The sequence below is a fragment of the Acomys minous genome (genome assembly GCF_964271855.1).
Source record: "Acomys minous genome assembly, chromosome: 12".
Classification (NCBI taxonomy): domain Eukaryota; kingdom Metazoa; phylum Chordata; class Mammalia; order Rodentia; family Muridae; genus Acomys; species Acomys minous.
The window spans coordinates 109,098,361-109,109,918 of record NC_140493.1 but is presented as its reverse complement, the minus strand read 5'-3'; the positions used below and the strand labels follow the sequence as shown (position 1 = coordinate 109,109,918).

The window sequence follows — 11,558 nt, the reverse complement described above, 5'->3', positions numbered from 1 at the left end:
AACCCCAAGATGCAGGAGAGGGGGGTACGGTGAGGTGAAGAGTGCACACCCCAGATTCCCACCTGCACAGAACTCAGGGTTAGGGTTAGAATAGAACCTTATTTGGAAACAGGATCTTTATAGATGGAATTTAAAGATCGAGATGAGATCATGCCGAGCTGAAGTGACTCTCAGGTCTAAGGAGAGAGTCTCTCGAGAGGACAGGGTGTGTGAAGACAGAGGGTAAGTCTGGAGCAGTGCCGTCCCCAGGAGCAGGGAGAGGTAAGGGGCTGTGGGTGGGGCAGGATCATGTCAGCATTGGTCCAAGGCTTCCAGAAGGTAGACTTCTGTTCTAGGGTGCCTGGTGTGCGGTCATTTGTCATTGGAACCGTGGGACATTAAAGTGCACGCACGCACGCGCGCGCGCGCACACACACACACACACACACATACACACAGGGGCCAGGACTCCTCTTCCCCTTCCTGGAGCACAAAGCTGGCTGGCTCAGGCAGGCCCCTGGAACCACACATGGTTTAGTTCTCTACTGTAAATGGCCAGGATAGAGGGACTGACAGAATAAACTTTAGCTTTGTATTTCTGTGTTTGTCTCCACATGTGTGCAGGTACCAGCAGAGGGCAGAAGAGGGTGCGAGATGCCCCTGGAGCTGGATTATAGGCAACGACAATGGGTGCTGTTAACTGAACTCAAGTCTTCAGGAAGAGCAGCAAGCCATTTTTTACCACTGATTGCGAAAGTTTGAACTCAGGGCTTCACACAGCCCTACCACTTCCTTCCAGCGGGAGCCTCCATCCTCCTGCTAATGGACCAGCCAGGTCCTGCAGCAGCAAGACAACCCACCGCCAAGCTGGGTGTGGTGGCGCCCGCCTTTAATCCCAGCACTCGGATTGCTGTGAGTTCAAGGCCAGCCTGGTCTACAAAGCGAGTCCAGGACAGCCAAGGCTACCCAGAGAGACCCTGTCTCGAAACAACAACAACAACAACAACAGAGAACCCACTGCCGCTCCAGAATGAGGCAGCTTGTACTTGAAACATTTATTTCAGGAAATACATTTCAACACTTTGTTATTTATACAAAAAGAGACACCACCCCTCCCCCCCAGGAGGCCCCCAGCAAAGGGCCGGTGGAACAGTCTGGTGAGACCAACAGTTTCAATACCTGGTTACAGAGGCACAAAGTCATCCTGATGACACTGGGTTGCTAAGTCCCTGGGGCGGACATGGGGGGGGGGGGGGGGCGGCAGGGTGAGGGAGAAGGTGGGGGTGGGTGGCAGGGTGCCCTGCGTCCAGCATGATGGAAGTTTCCTTCAAAGTCCTGATTTTGGCAGAAGAATTTGGCAAGCTGGCAAGCGAATGGTTCGGCTACAGGGCTCCATGAGGGGGCGGCCATGCTTGGGGTGGGGGAGCAGATGCCCAATGCAGACAACAATGTGTACCCGTCATCCGTCTGCACCCCACCCCTCCCACTGCACTTCTAGGCTGCGAAAAGCTAGCCTGGGTCTGTAGAGGACCTTCCCCAAGCGGGTCCAGTCTTAACCTCACCAAACTTCTCCTCCTCCCCAGGGTCAGAATGAGACTGGCAGGCCGGCAGAAAGGACATAGCTTTGGTCAGCTGTGCATGGATGGTCCCTATCGGTTTCCTCTGAGCGAAGACGAGGGAGTCTGGCTCTGCTATGAAAGCTCGCTCCACAGTCTGGTGATCCATCTCTGACCCCCTCATCTCTCGCTCCTGGGAGGGTCTAATGATGGGTTCTAGGGCTTGAGGACCTAGGCACATGTAGACACAAAATGGTCAGGTTTTTCTGGCTCTCACCCAGTGTAGTCTTTGAATCAAGGCTTGAGCTTGGACAGTATGGGGGCGGGGTTGGGGGCGGGGCGAGGCAGCTGGGTGCCAACGTAACCAGAGCATATTGGGCCAAACTGAGAACCAGACAGATACACCTTCCGTGGCACCTGGGCAGGGGGCTCCCACACACCCTCCCACCTTTCTTCAATGGCTTCCTCCCTCAGCTCCACTGCGTCTGGGTGCTTTGGCCTTTCTAAGGTTGGGAGCGAGGCTGGGGTGCACCTGTCAAGCTTTGTTTTCACAACTAAAGCCCAGTGTAGAAGCGGTATCTACAGCACAGGGGAGGGAGAAAAGGCACCTCTCCCGCTCCAGCCTGTCCCTGCTTTCCATCCAAAGGGACAGCTGGGAAGAGGTGTCTGGCTCTTGTGGATCAAGGCACTTTCTGCTCTGGGACAGGTATGAGGGGCACGGTTTGTCCCTATGTCTAAGTGACTGGCAACTTCGGCTGTGGCGGTCTCTGGTTTCCTTGAGTAGGCAGCTGAGGGTGCGGGGAGCCGTGCCTAGTGGAGGGACAGGTGGGGCTCCAGGACTACCAGCTCCATTTTCCCCTGGTGCAGCCTCTAACCTGCTTAGAGCTGTGGCCGTGGGGACTGTGGTTTAATGGGTTCCTTTGCACCCCCTAAAGTCTGGCCCCCACATGCTTTAGCGCAGAACTGAGAGTGGGCACAGACTCACAGCTTTTCTAACCCCTCAGGGGCTGAGCCTTCACAGCGTGAGGAGGAACTAGGACACAGAGGCCTTAGCCCCGCCCACCCTGCTGCTGCAGCCAATAAGAGCACACTTGGGAGGTAAACTCTCTTGTTACCAGGCAGAGTGTGGAAAGAGGTGGAGGCGGGAGACAAATGGAGAAAATTATATAAAATAAGACAAGGTAGGTGGATGGGCCAGGGACGATGAAAAGATTTGGGGGTGGGGTCCAGGGGCAGGGTAGCATCTACATCTCCTGGGCTTCTGGCTCCTTCTCCTCAACCCCGTTGGCCATGGCGCTGTTGCCCTCGTTGAGGCGTTTCACACGGTAGGCTTCAAAATGGATGCTGCTGGTGATGTCTTTGATGTTCTGCATGTGGGTCCTGCAGAGGACACGGCAAAGGCGGGGGTGATCACTTAGCCTACCTGGATTTCAGCCACCCGTCCCTCCTGGCCCTCAGAGCCAGCCCACAAGCTCTGGGTGTACACCCAGCGGCGTCAGGCAGAGTCGGCTCTCTGGTGACGAATCCCTTCTGTGGCCTGACATTGTAACCCGTATCTCCTCCTTTCTATGGTTACTCAGGGATGGGGGACTGGGTACTAAAAACATAACGTGAAGAGGGTTCCAAGGTCCCCACCAGCGGGCAGGAATGGGATATTTGTGCTCCAAGACAGAAGTTCAGGCTGTGACCAGCAGGTGACCACAGTCCCCAGAGCCATCCACTCTGCCATCCCTGAGCTGATTTTTGAAGTTTCTTTTTGCAGGTGGGAGCCAAAGCCTTAAAGCCTGCCAGGCAAGCTCTCCCACTGTCTGACACTGCACACTTTCTCTGCTTTCTACTTTGGAAGGAGAAGTTGGAAAGATGAAGAGCCCCAATGGTAAAGTTTCATTATATTTTTCTTTTGTTTTGTTTGAGACATAAAGCCCAGGATGTGCCCTTAGTAGGCAGAGCTGAATGCGGCGTGGTTAGGCCACACGGAATGGAAACTCCGCCCCTCTTACCCTGGGAACCTCATAAGGTTAGAAAGAATTCTCATTTCTTCATTCAGGGTTGGTTTGCTTTGTTTTCAGCTTTAGACAGAGGGCCTCAAGCAGTCCTGAGGACGCTGCCCCTCTCCCCCCAACAGGCCAGCAGGGCGGGGTCTCCGTACACCCATCTGCCACCACCAAACCCCAGATCTGCTCTTCCCAAGGGGCTGACTCACCTAATGAGGAGATCCCGCAGGTAGGCAAATTCACAGTGAGTGGTATTCTCAACTAAGGAGAAGAGAAGGCAGCTCAGTGGCCGGTGGGAAGGGGCCCCTCCCCTCCTTTCCGGAGCCAACAGCTTCCAGAGAGCCCCACCCACAAGCGGGCAGGGCGACCGACAGTTACTGATTTGAGTCACACCTCTAGTGTGTCTCTGAGGGTGCATGCAGGGAGGTTTGGGAGAGGTTAGTCCCCACCCTGAGTGTGGGCAGCGTGGGTTTGCTGGCCAAATAAAAGGAGGAAGTGAGCTGAGTTCAGCATTTTCGTATCTGTTTCCTGACTGTGGATACAATGTGACCGACTGCATCTTGTAGTGCCACCATGACACTGCACCCTAAAACTGTGAGCCCCTCATTCTTACGTTCTGGGCTAGGGTAAACTCTGTTGGCTTCTCTGACTCAGTTTCCCAATAAAAGGGTCAAACAGTTCAGCGGATATGAGGGCATTTGCCGCCGAGCCCAGCCGCCTGGCCCTGATTCCCGGAACCACAGGGTAGAAGGAGCGAACAGACTCTTGCAAGTTGCCTTTTTACTACCGCATGCATGTTCTGGTGTGTATACGTCCTCTTCCTCCGATAAGATAAATAAGTTAATAAATGTAAAGAGAAATTTAAATGGGAGAATGGCATGGCCAAATGAGCCGACGGCGTGATCTGACCTTGTGAGGCTTTCAACTACGTTGTCCTCAAGGAACAAAGTCACTTTCCATTCTCCAGGCAGAACTCTAGCCAGCTTCCAAGGACAGCACGTGGTGCATACCAAGAAGGAGCTACCACCACGTTCTGGTAAGTCCCCATGATCCTCACAAGGATGCTGGATGTGGGAGGCACCTTTACAGGTTCCCAGAGGCTGCTGGGATCCTGAGCTGTGAACAAGTAATCTAACCTGGTTCATTTCTGGGGAATTTTTGCATTGAGTGCATGCAGTGCCCAAGTTGGCCACCAGAGGTCAGAAGAGACACGTCAATATCCAATGCCACTCCCAGACCCCCCCCACCCCCCCCAGGGATTTCATCCCAAACTTTCATCTAAACCTTGCCTTGCATATTTGGGGAGAGATGCATTGAGGATGAACAAAGACAGGAAAAAGGGACTGCGGGAAAAGAAAAGTGAGGACCGCTTCAGTCAGTGGGGTCAGCATCTACTGCTGAGGGAGAGACCACAGGGAGCCGAAGGCACTGAAAACACCCAGAGCCTATTTAGGAACTACCCCCACAGCACCCTCCATGGAAGGCACAGCAGGGAAAGGGAGGGGCTGGCAGGACAGACAGATCTCTTAGTGCTCATCTCAGAAAGACTAGGTAACGATTCCTAACTCCAGGGGCTCCAGGGCAAGGCTACATGTGGAGCCCAAGTCACCTCCCAGTACAAAAGCCCTGGCTGTTCGTTCATCCACTTCTCAGACCCTGTTTTCCCTCTCTTGCTCTCTGTCTTCTCAGACAGTGTCTCATGTAGTCCAAGCTGGCCTTGAACCTCAAACGCTAAGATCACAGATTGGGACCAGCAGAGTACGGAGCTCAAGCTAATGCCATGTAAGCACTTGGCCAATGGGGCGTGTCCCTGTAACGCAGTGGTTCTCAGCCTGTGGGTTGGGTCCCCTTTGTGGGCCAGATGACCTTTCACAGGGGTCACACACCCGACATCCTGCATACCAGAGACTTATATTATGATCATAACAGTAGCAAAATTAGTTATGAGATAGTAACAAAAATAATTTTATGGTGTGTGTGTGTATGGGGGGGGGGTCACTACAACTTGAGGAACTGTGTGTTAAGGGATCACAGCATTAGGGAGGTGAACCACTGCTCTAACTCCCCTCTGCAAGGAGGATGAGCAAAGAAAGGGTTAAACAATTATCTGCTCTTAGGAGGGGCCTGACTGGACCTCTATGCTCAGAGGCAGGAAACACTATCACAAACAGATTCTTAGAGCAACTGCGCCTCAGAGTTCCAGCAAGTCTGGTGTGGCATGGATGCCAACGCAGGAGGATTTGATCATCCTGGGCTACAGAGTGAGACCTGTTTTGGTATCAAAATACCAAAAACCAAGAAGACAACTCTACCCATCAGAGACACACTCACGTTGCCTAGACCTTATGAAGGGTACAGACTAGGGCCCCAGAGAATTGGGGATTTGCCCCAATTCAGAGCCTCAACTTTCTGCTCCTCTGTGGGGGGCTTTTCAACCATAACCCTAATCCTAACCTTAAACCTACCCTAAACCTAACCTTCACCCTAATCCTAACCCTAAACCTAACACAAACCGTAACAAGGAACAGAGTGAGTTTTCATCTTCCAGGCAGCTCTGCCCTTTCTCATCCTTTCATCCTTAAAGAGGCTGGAAGAGCAGGAAGAAAAGCCCTGGGACCATCTTACCTGGGGTGCTGACCCCAGAGAAGGCCAGAATCCTAGCCCTCAGTACTTGGGGACAAAGTAATTAAGTTCAAGAAACTTGTGCACTTGGGGTGTCCAGTGTCCTTACAAGAAGAGAAGAAATAGGGACCCACAGTGCATCCAGTGAAGGCCCAAGGCCAACTGCAGGTCACGCTCTGCTGCAGCACAGCACAGCAGCCAGTACCTTCAATGGTGCCCCACTTGGTCTTCCTTCCCAGAATCCTCTTGCCGTTGACTTGATACTCATGGTCGCTGCCCACCACAGCAAACGGGATCATCTCCTGGAGAGGGGACGAGTGAGACGGTCACATGCGCTCAGCAGGACCAGTGCCACCTGAGAGCATCCCGGGCCCCGGATCTGGAAGACTGCAGGCCTTGTCCCGAGAGGACCCAGGGTGGACGTATGTGTTCCCTTCCTTTCCCACCTTGGAGGATACGCTCCGGTGACCCAAAGCTGTCCCACCCTGCCCCACCAGCACGTGACTGACCCACTCACCCGGAACTTCTCATTCACCATTCGGTCCTCTGAATCCTCATCAAACTCCTTCTGGGGGTACACGTCGATGCCATTGGACAGCAGGTCCGCAGTGATCTGGGAGGTATAGGGGTGTGGTCCCTGGATCAGGCTACCAGCCATCAGGTAGCTGAGCCACGAACCCCTACAAAGGCAGGCTCTGAGTGGCGCAACCTGAGCATGTCGTCTATTTTTTTTTTTAAAGGTGCATTTTACTTTTGTTTTATGTACGCACGTGCTTTGCTTGCATGTCTGCATGGGCACCACACGCGTGCCTGGTGCCCATAGAGAGCTGCCATGTGAGTGCAGGGAATGGAACCTGGGTCCTCTGTAAGAGCAGCAAGTGCGCTTAAGCTGTGAGCAGGCTCTCCAGTCACACCCCAGCCCATTTGGGAAACCAAGTCCTTGGCTCAGGCTCGCCTCAAAATGGCTACATAACCAAGGATGACCTTGAACCCCTGATCCTCCTGCCATTACCTCCCAAATGCTGGTGCTATAGGTACGTGGGGTACTGGTGGTCAAACCCGAGCCTTCTCTGTGGTCCGCTAGCGCTCTACTACCTCAGCTACTGACTCCTGCCCAGAATCTCCGGCTCTGCCGCCTTTGTTAAGAAGGCCCTCACCCGGCCTGAGGGGCCCTGAGGCCACTGTCTTGAGACTCTCCTCGTGTTTTCTGTGCAGCTCATCGCTACCCCCTAAGAAAGTAACTCAGAGCCGCTGAGTCCTCTTTCCTAAAGCCCTCTAAAGGCTAGCAGCCCAGGCTGTGCCTGCCTGGTGGAACTCCCCAGTTCAATGAGTTGCTGACAGCTGTCATATCTGCCCAAGCAGATCAGGCTTTCACATCCTGGGGAGCGCCTACCCGCCCCCCGCCCACACCCCCCCTTCTCCAGCAGAGACACCCCTGACTGCTCTTCCCTGTGCATGCTGGGAAAATTCCCAACACACATCTTAGAATGGAGGCCTTGTAACCTCTGGATTGAACCGGATTCAGAGCCTCTCTTACAACCCAGGCTAGTGCTCCCAAGGAGGTTCTGAGTGGCCTCGCACAGAAGAGGCCCAGGACCCATCCTCTTGCCAATGCCCACAGGGACAGCCCTGTCACCCAGCGAGCAGGTGGCCTCCATGGCAGAGGAGGAGGAAGCCAGTGAAGCAGACTGTCCTTTCTTGCTTTCTTTCTCACCAAATAAAAGCCAGGAGTGCTGGGTCTGACAGTCTGGAGTCATTTGCTTCCAAGCCCCACTGAGACTGCTGGAAATGGGGGAGAGGGGCTCCCCCAAGGCTGGACAGGTGCTATGAAAGGCTGAAGGCTGACTCGCCTTTCCTGTATCCCCAGAGCTGGATCAGCCCCTGCCAGGTCTGTAACATGTCTAGGCTGTCCTTGAGGGAGAGGGGCTGGGTAGAGGCCATGTGTCCTACCCTTTGTTTGAAGTAGACTCTCTCCTCCAGGGTCAGCGTGTCAGCCTTGGCAATGACTGGGACAATGTTGACCACCTTGCTCAGACGCTTCATGAACTCAATGTCCAGGGGCCTAAGCCTGAAATGGAACAGTGCAAGTAAGACTCAGCCAGCATAGGAGTCCCCCGCCTCAGGCCTCACAGTGGAGGCAAAGTTGGGCCTTAGAAGGGTGCAGGGGTGAACACTCCGCCCACTGAGCTGAGGCTGGGGAGTCAGTGTGAAGTTGGATCTAGCGCCCTCAAGCACAAGATCTTCAGAGCACAACTGGCCCTGGACACTGTCCACCCAAAGAGTGACTTGGCTCGCATCACTGTCACGCCTCTGATGGGGAAGGAGAGGTGGGAGATGGTGCCAGAACTCTGGGCCCTGGTTCTGCAGGCAAGCTTGGCTCCAGAGAGCCAGGGTGTGACACGGGGAGTGGGGGGAGGCGGCTGCCCTGAGCCTGGGCATCATTTTCCCATTGGAACCACGTGGTCTTCATAGCAGTATCGTCATGCCCAGACAGCCTGTGGGAAGCGAAGCTACAGACAGGCAGAGAGTCTGAGCAAAGATGGCCAGAAGCCACTGCTGTCCCCTGGGACTGAGCGCCTGGAAGAAGAAACTAGGCGAGGTGCCCAGCTAGGGCCCTAGCCCAGAGGGTCATCACTGGGGAAGCGCCCTTGGCTCGCCATGATAAAGCTACGTCAGTCTTGGCCTTGCCCACGGCTGTGCTTGGAGCAGCTGCAGAACCCCGGATGAACCAGCCCCAAGTGAGGCCTTATGGCACCCCCCCTGCCGTGAATGGACTCTGGTGGGCCCCACAGGAGATGGTCACTGTTAGCAAGCCCAGACTCCTATATTTGGATTTTTCCAACCAGATCCCCAGTGAGTGACAGGGTGCGAGATGCAAGGTCCCCTCAAAGCCAGGAATGAGCCTGGAAGAGCCCTGAGTGTACAGACTCCGGCAGCTGTGGCCAGGAGGCCCCACACTTGGGAGACCTCCACTCTTAACAGCTGCTTCAGCTGCTCCCTGAGACCCAGGACTGGCCTGTCCCCTACATGGAGTCAGGACAAGCCACCAGGGAGAGGGACAAGACCTACGTACTGAGGACAGATGAGACTCACAGGAAGCCAAGAACCCTGGTCACTGAGACCACTGACAGTCCACCTGTCCCGGGGGAGGGGGACTCAGCCTCCCAGACCCCAGGAGCATCTTTGACAAGGACAAGAAACGGCTGAGGCAGAGAAGACAGAGGACATTGAGTGTTCTGTGTCTTATACAGCAATAATGCTCCTCAGTGGCCCAGGAGGGTAAGAGCACCCCACAGGCATGGAGAAAGTCGTGTAACCGCTAGAGGGTGCGTGCAAGTGTACACACACACACACACACACACACACACACACACACACACACACACACACACACACACACACACACACACACACACACACACACACACACACACACACACACACACCCAGGCATGGAGAAAGTCATGTGACCGCCAGGGGGTGCGCGCAAGTACACACACACACACACACACACACACACACACACACACACACACACACACACACACACACACACACACACACACACACACACACACACCCCCACCCAGGCATGGAGAAAGTCATGTGACCGCCAGGGGGTGCGCGCAAGTACACACACACACACACACAGAGCCTGAGAGCTCCACTTCATCTGCCGAGCCTACCAGATTCTAGACTATCCCAGAGCCTCCCCTGTCCTCAGCTCTGTGGACAAAGGGAAGAAGGCAGAACAGGCAGGAAGGTCACAGACACCCACACAGCAGCTGCTGACACGGCTCTGAGACACACGTACGTACACACACGCACGCACACACGCGCGCGTGCGCGCGCACACACGCACACACACACACAGAATCCTGCATGTATGAGATCTGGGGGCTCCCACCATCAGGACGAAGGGGCCTGGATGGGACATACGAGTGGCCGGTGGCGGGGATGAAGTAGAGGCAGCAGTGGACGCGCGTGTCGGGGATGCGTTTCTTCCGGTTGATGTTGACCTCCTCCTGCAGGTACTTCTCATACTGGTCGTTGATGAACTTCATAATAGGCTGCCAGCTGCGTAGAGATCCGGCTTAGCCCGGGCCTAGGGCCCCCTCCCCACCACCGTGGCAGCCTAAGCCCCAGAAGTGGCTTGAGCCCCCCCACCCCCCTCCAGCCTCTGATTTCACACGGGAATGAAATCACCTGGCTGGTGCAAACATGAACCCGGCTTATCTCAGAATTTCTTCTGCTCACACTCCCCAGGCTGACCTTTGCCCTGGGGTGGGAGGGCCACGGTTCCCAGGAGACCCCATTTTGATCTAGAATGTCAGACCTTAGGGTTTGGAATGACCTTATCCCCGGGGCCCCAAGAGCACGGTGAGTGAGGCTTCGCTGGCTGGGGCCGCCCTACCAGTTCTCGTTGTTGATGTGGTCCCCGAAGCCTGGCGTGTCGATCACCGTCAGCTTCATCCGGACCCCCTTCTCCTCGATATCTGCACAAATCACAGCACCCCAAGTCAGAGGGGGTCGGGGGTCACCCAAGCCCTCAGGTTGCCTAGCAAGCCTGGGTTGTCCCAGGATGGGCTGTGAAGACAGCTGAAGGGACGCCAAGGAGAAAGCCCCCTGTCAAGGACTGTGGCTGGTGCTGGCCATGAATTTCAGTACAGGCCCCATTGTTTGTGGGAGCTCGGCCTAGGAAGACTCCACACCCTTCCTACGCAATCTCAACGTACCCAGAGGGTCATGGTGACTCCTCTAGTGCGATGCCCTGGACCCCAGCTTTGGCCCTACCTCCGCCCTGGACCTCAGCCTCAGCCCCCACCTCCGTGGCACTCTGGGAAGAGGGGGCCCCCCTACACCCAGCCTCAGCTCCCCGCCTCCGCGGTGCTGACCGTGGGTAATAGACTTGATTTCGATCGTCTTGGGGATGCGCTCCTCTGAGGTGGGCTGCACCGACTTCCGGCTGATTTTGGACTTGAAGAGGGTGTTGATTAAGGTGGACTTCCCGAGGCCACTCTGCCCTGAGGAGAGAAGGAGAGGCCGGTTGGAAGGCTTTCCAAGAGTAGAGTTCAGGGCTGCATCACACTATGACCTACACACAGCCCATTCAGGTCACGCTGATTAGCCCACCTACCAAGGCTTGGGCATGAGCCTCACTCAGGCCTGGAGGCCAGTGTGGCTGCACGGAAGGCTTACACCTGCTTAGTGTGTCTCCTCACACAGGCAGCAGCCCCTCTGAGGAACCGCTGGTGGGTGTAGTCCCTCCTCCCAGCACAGGCACCCGGCTTGTCACACAGATTCTCCCTCAAGTGAGGGCTACCTTTCCACTTTACAGCAGGGACCTGCTTAGGTGCCAGGGCTCACACTGGTCCCCTGAACGGGGAGTGGCAAGATGGGCACGTGG

General features: G+C 55.3%; 1 protein-coding gene across 5 annotated transcripts in view; it reads right to left on the bottom strand.

The window, feature by feature from the left end:
- Positions 1–1,010: 1,010 nt before the first annotated feature.
- Positions 1,011–11,558, bottom strand: part of SEPTIN9 (septin 9) — a 162,452-nt gene continuing 151,904 nt past the window's right edge. For all 5 annotated transcript variants that reach the window (XM_084749062.1, XM_084749060.1, XM_084749063.1 and 2 more), the window contains 8 exons: positions 11,047–11,175; positions 10,566–10,647; positions 10,091–10,228; positions 8,102–8,219; positions 6,669–6,764; positions 6,357–6,453; positions 3,739–3,790; positions 1,011–2,915 (listed from right to left, as the gene is read on the bottom strand). In XM_084749062.1, the coding sequence (XP_084605188.1) occupies positions 2,780–2,915; positions 3,739–3,790; positions 6,357–6,453; positions 6,669–6,764; positions 8,102–8,219; positions 10,091–10,228; positions 10,566–10,647; positions 11,047–11,175 (848 nt within the window). In that variant the 3' untranslated portion in view covers positions 1,011–2,779. The remainder of the gene's footprint in view (positions 2,916–3,738; positions 3,791–6,356; positions 6,454–6,668; positions 6,765–8,101; positions 8,220–10,090; positions 10,229–10,565; positions 10,648–11,046; positions 11,176–11,558) is intronic.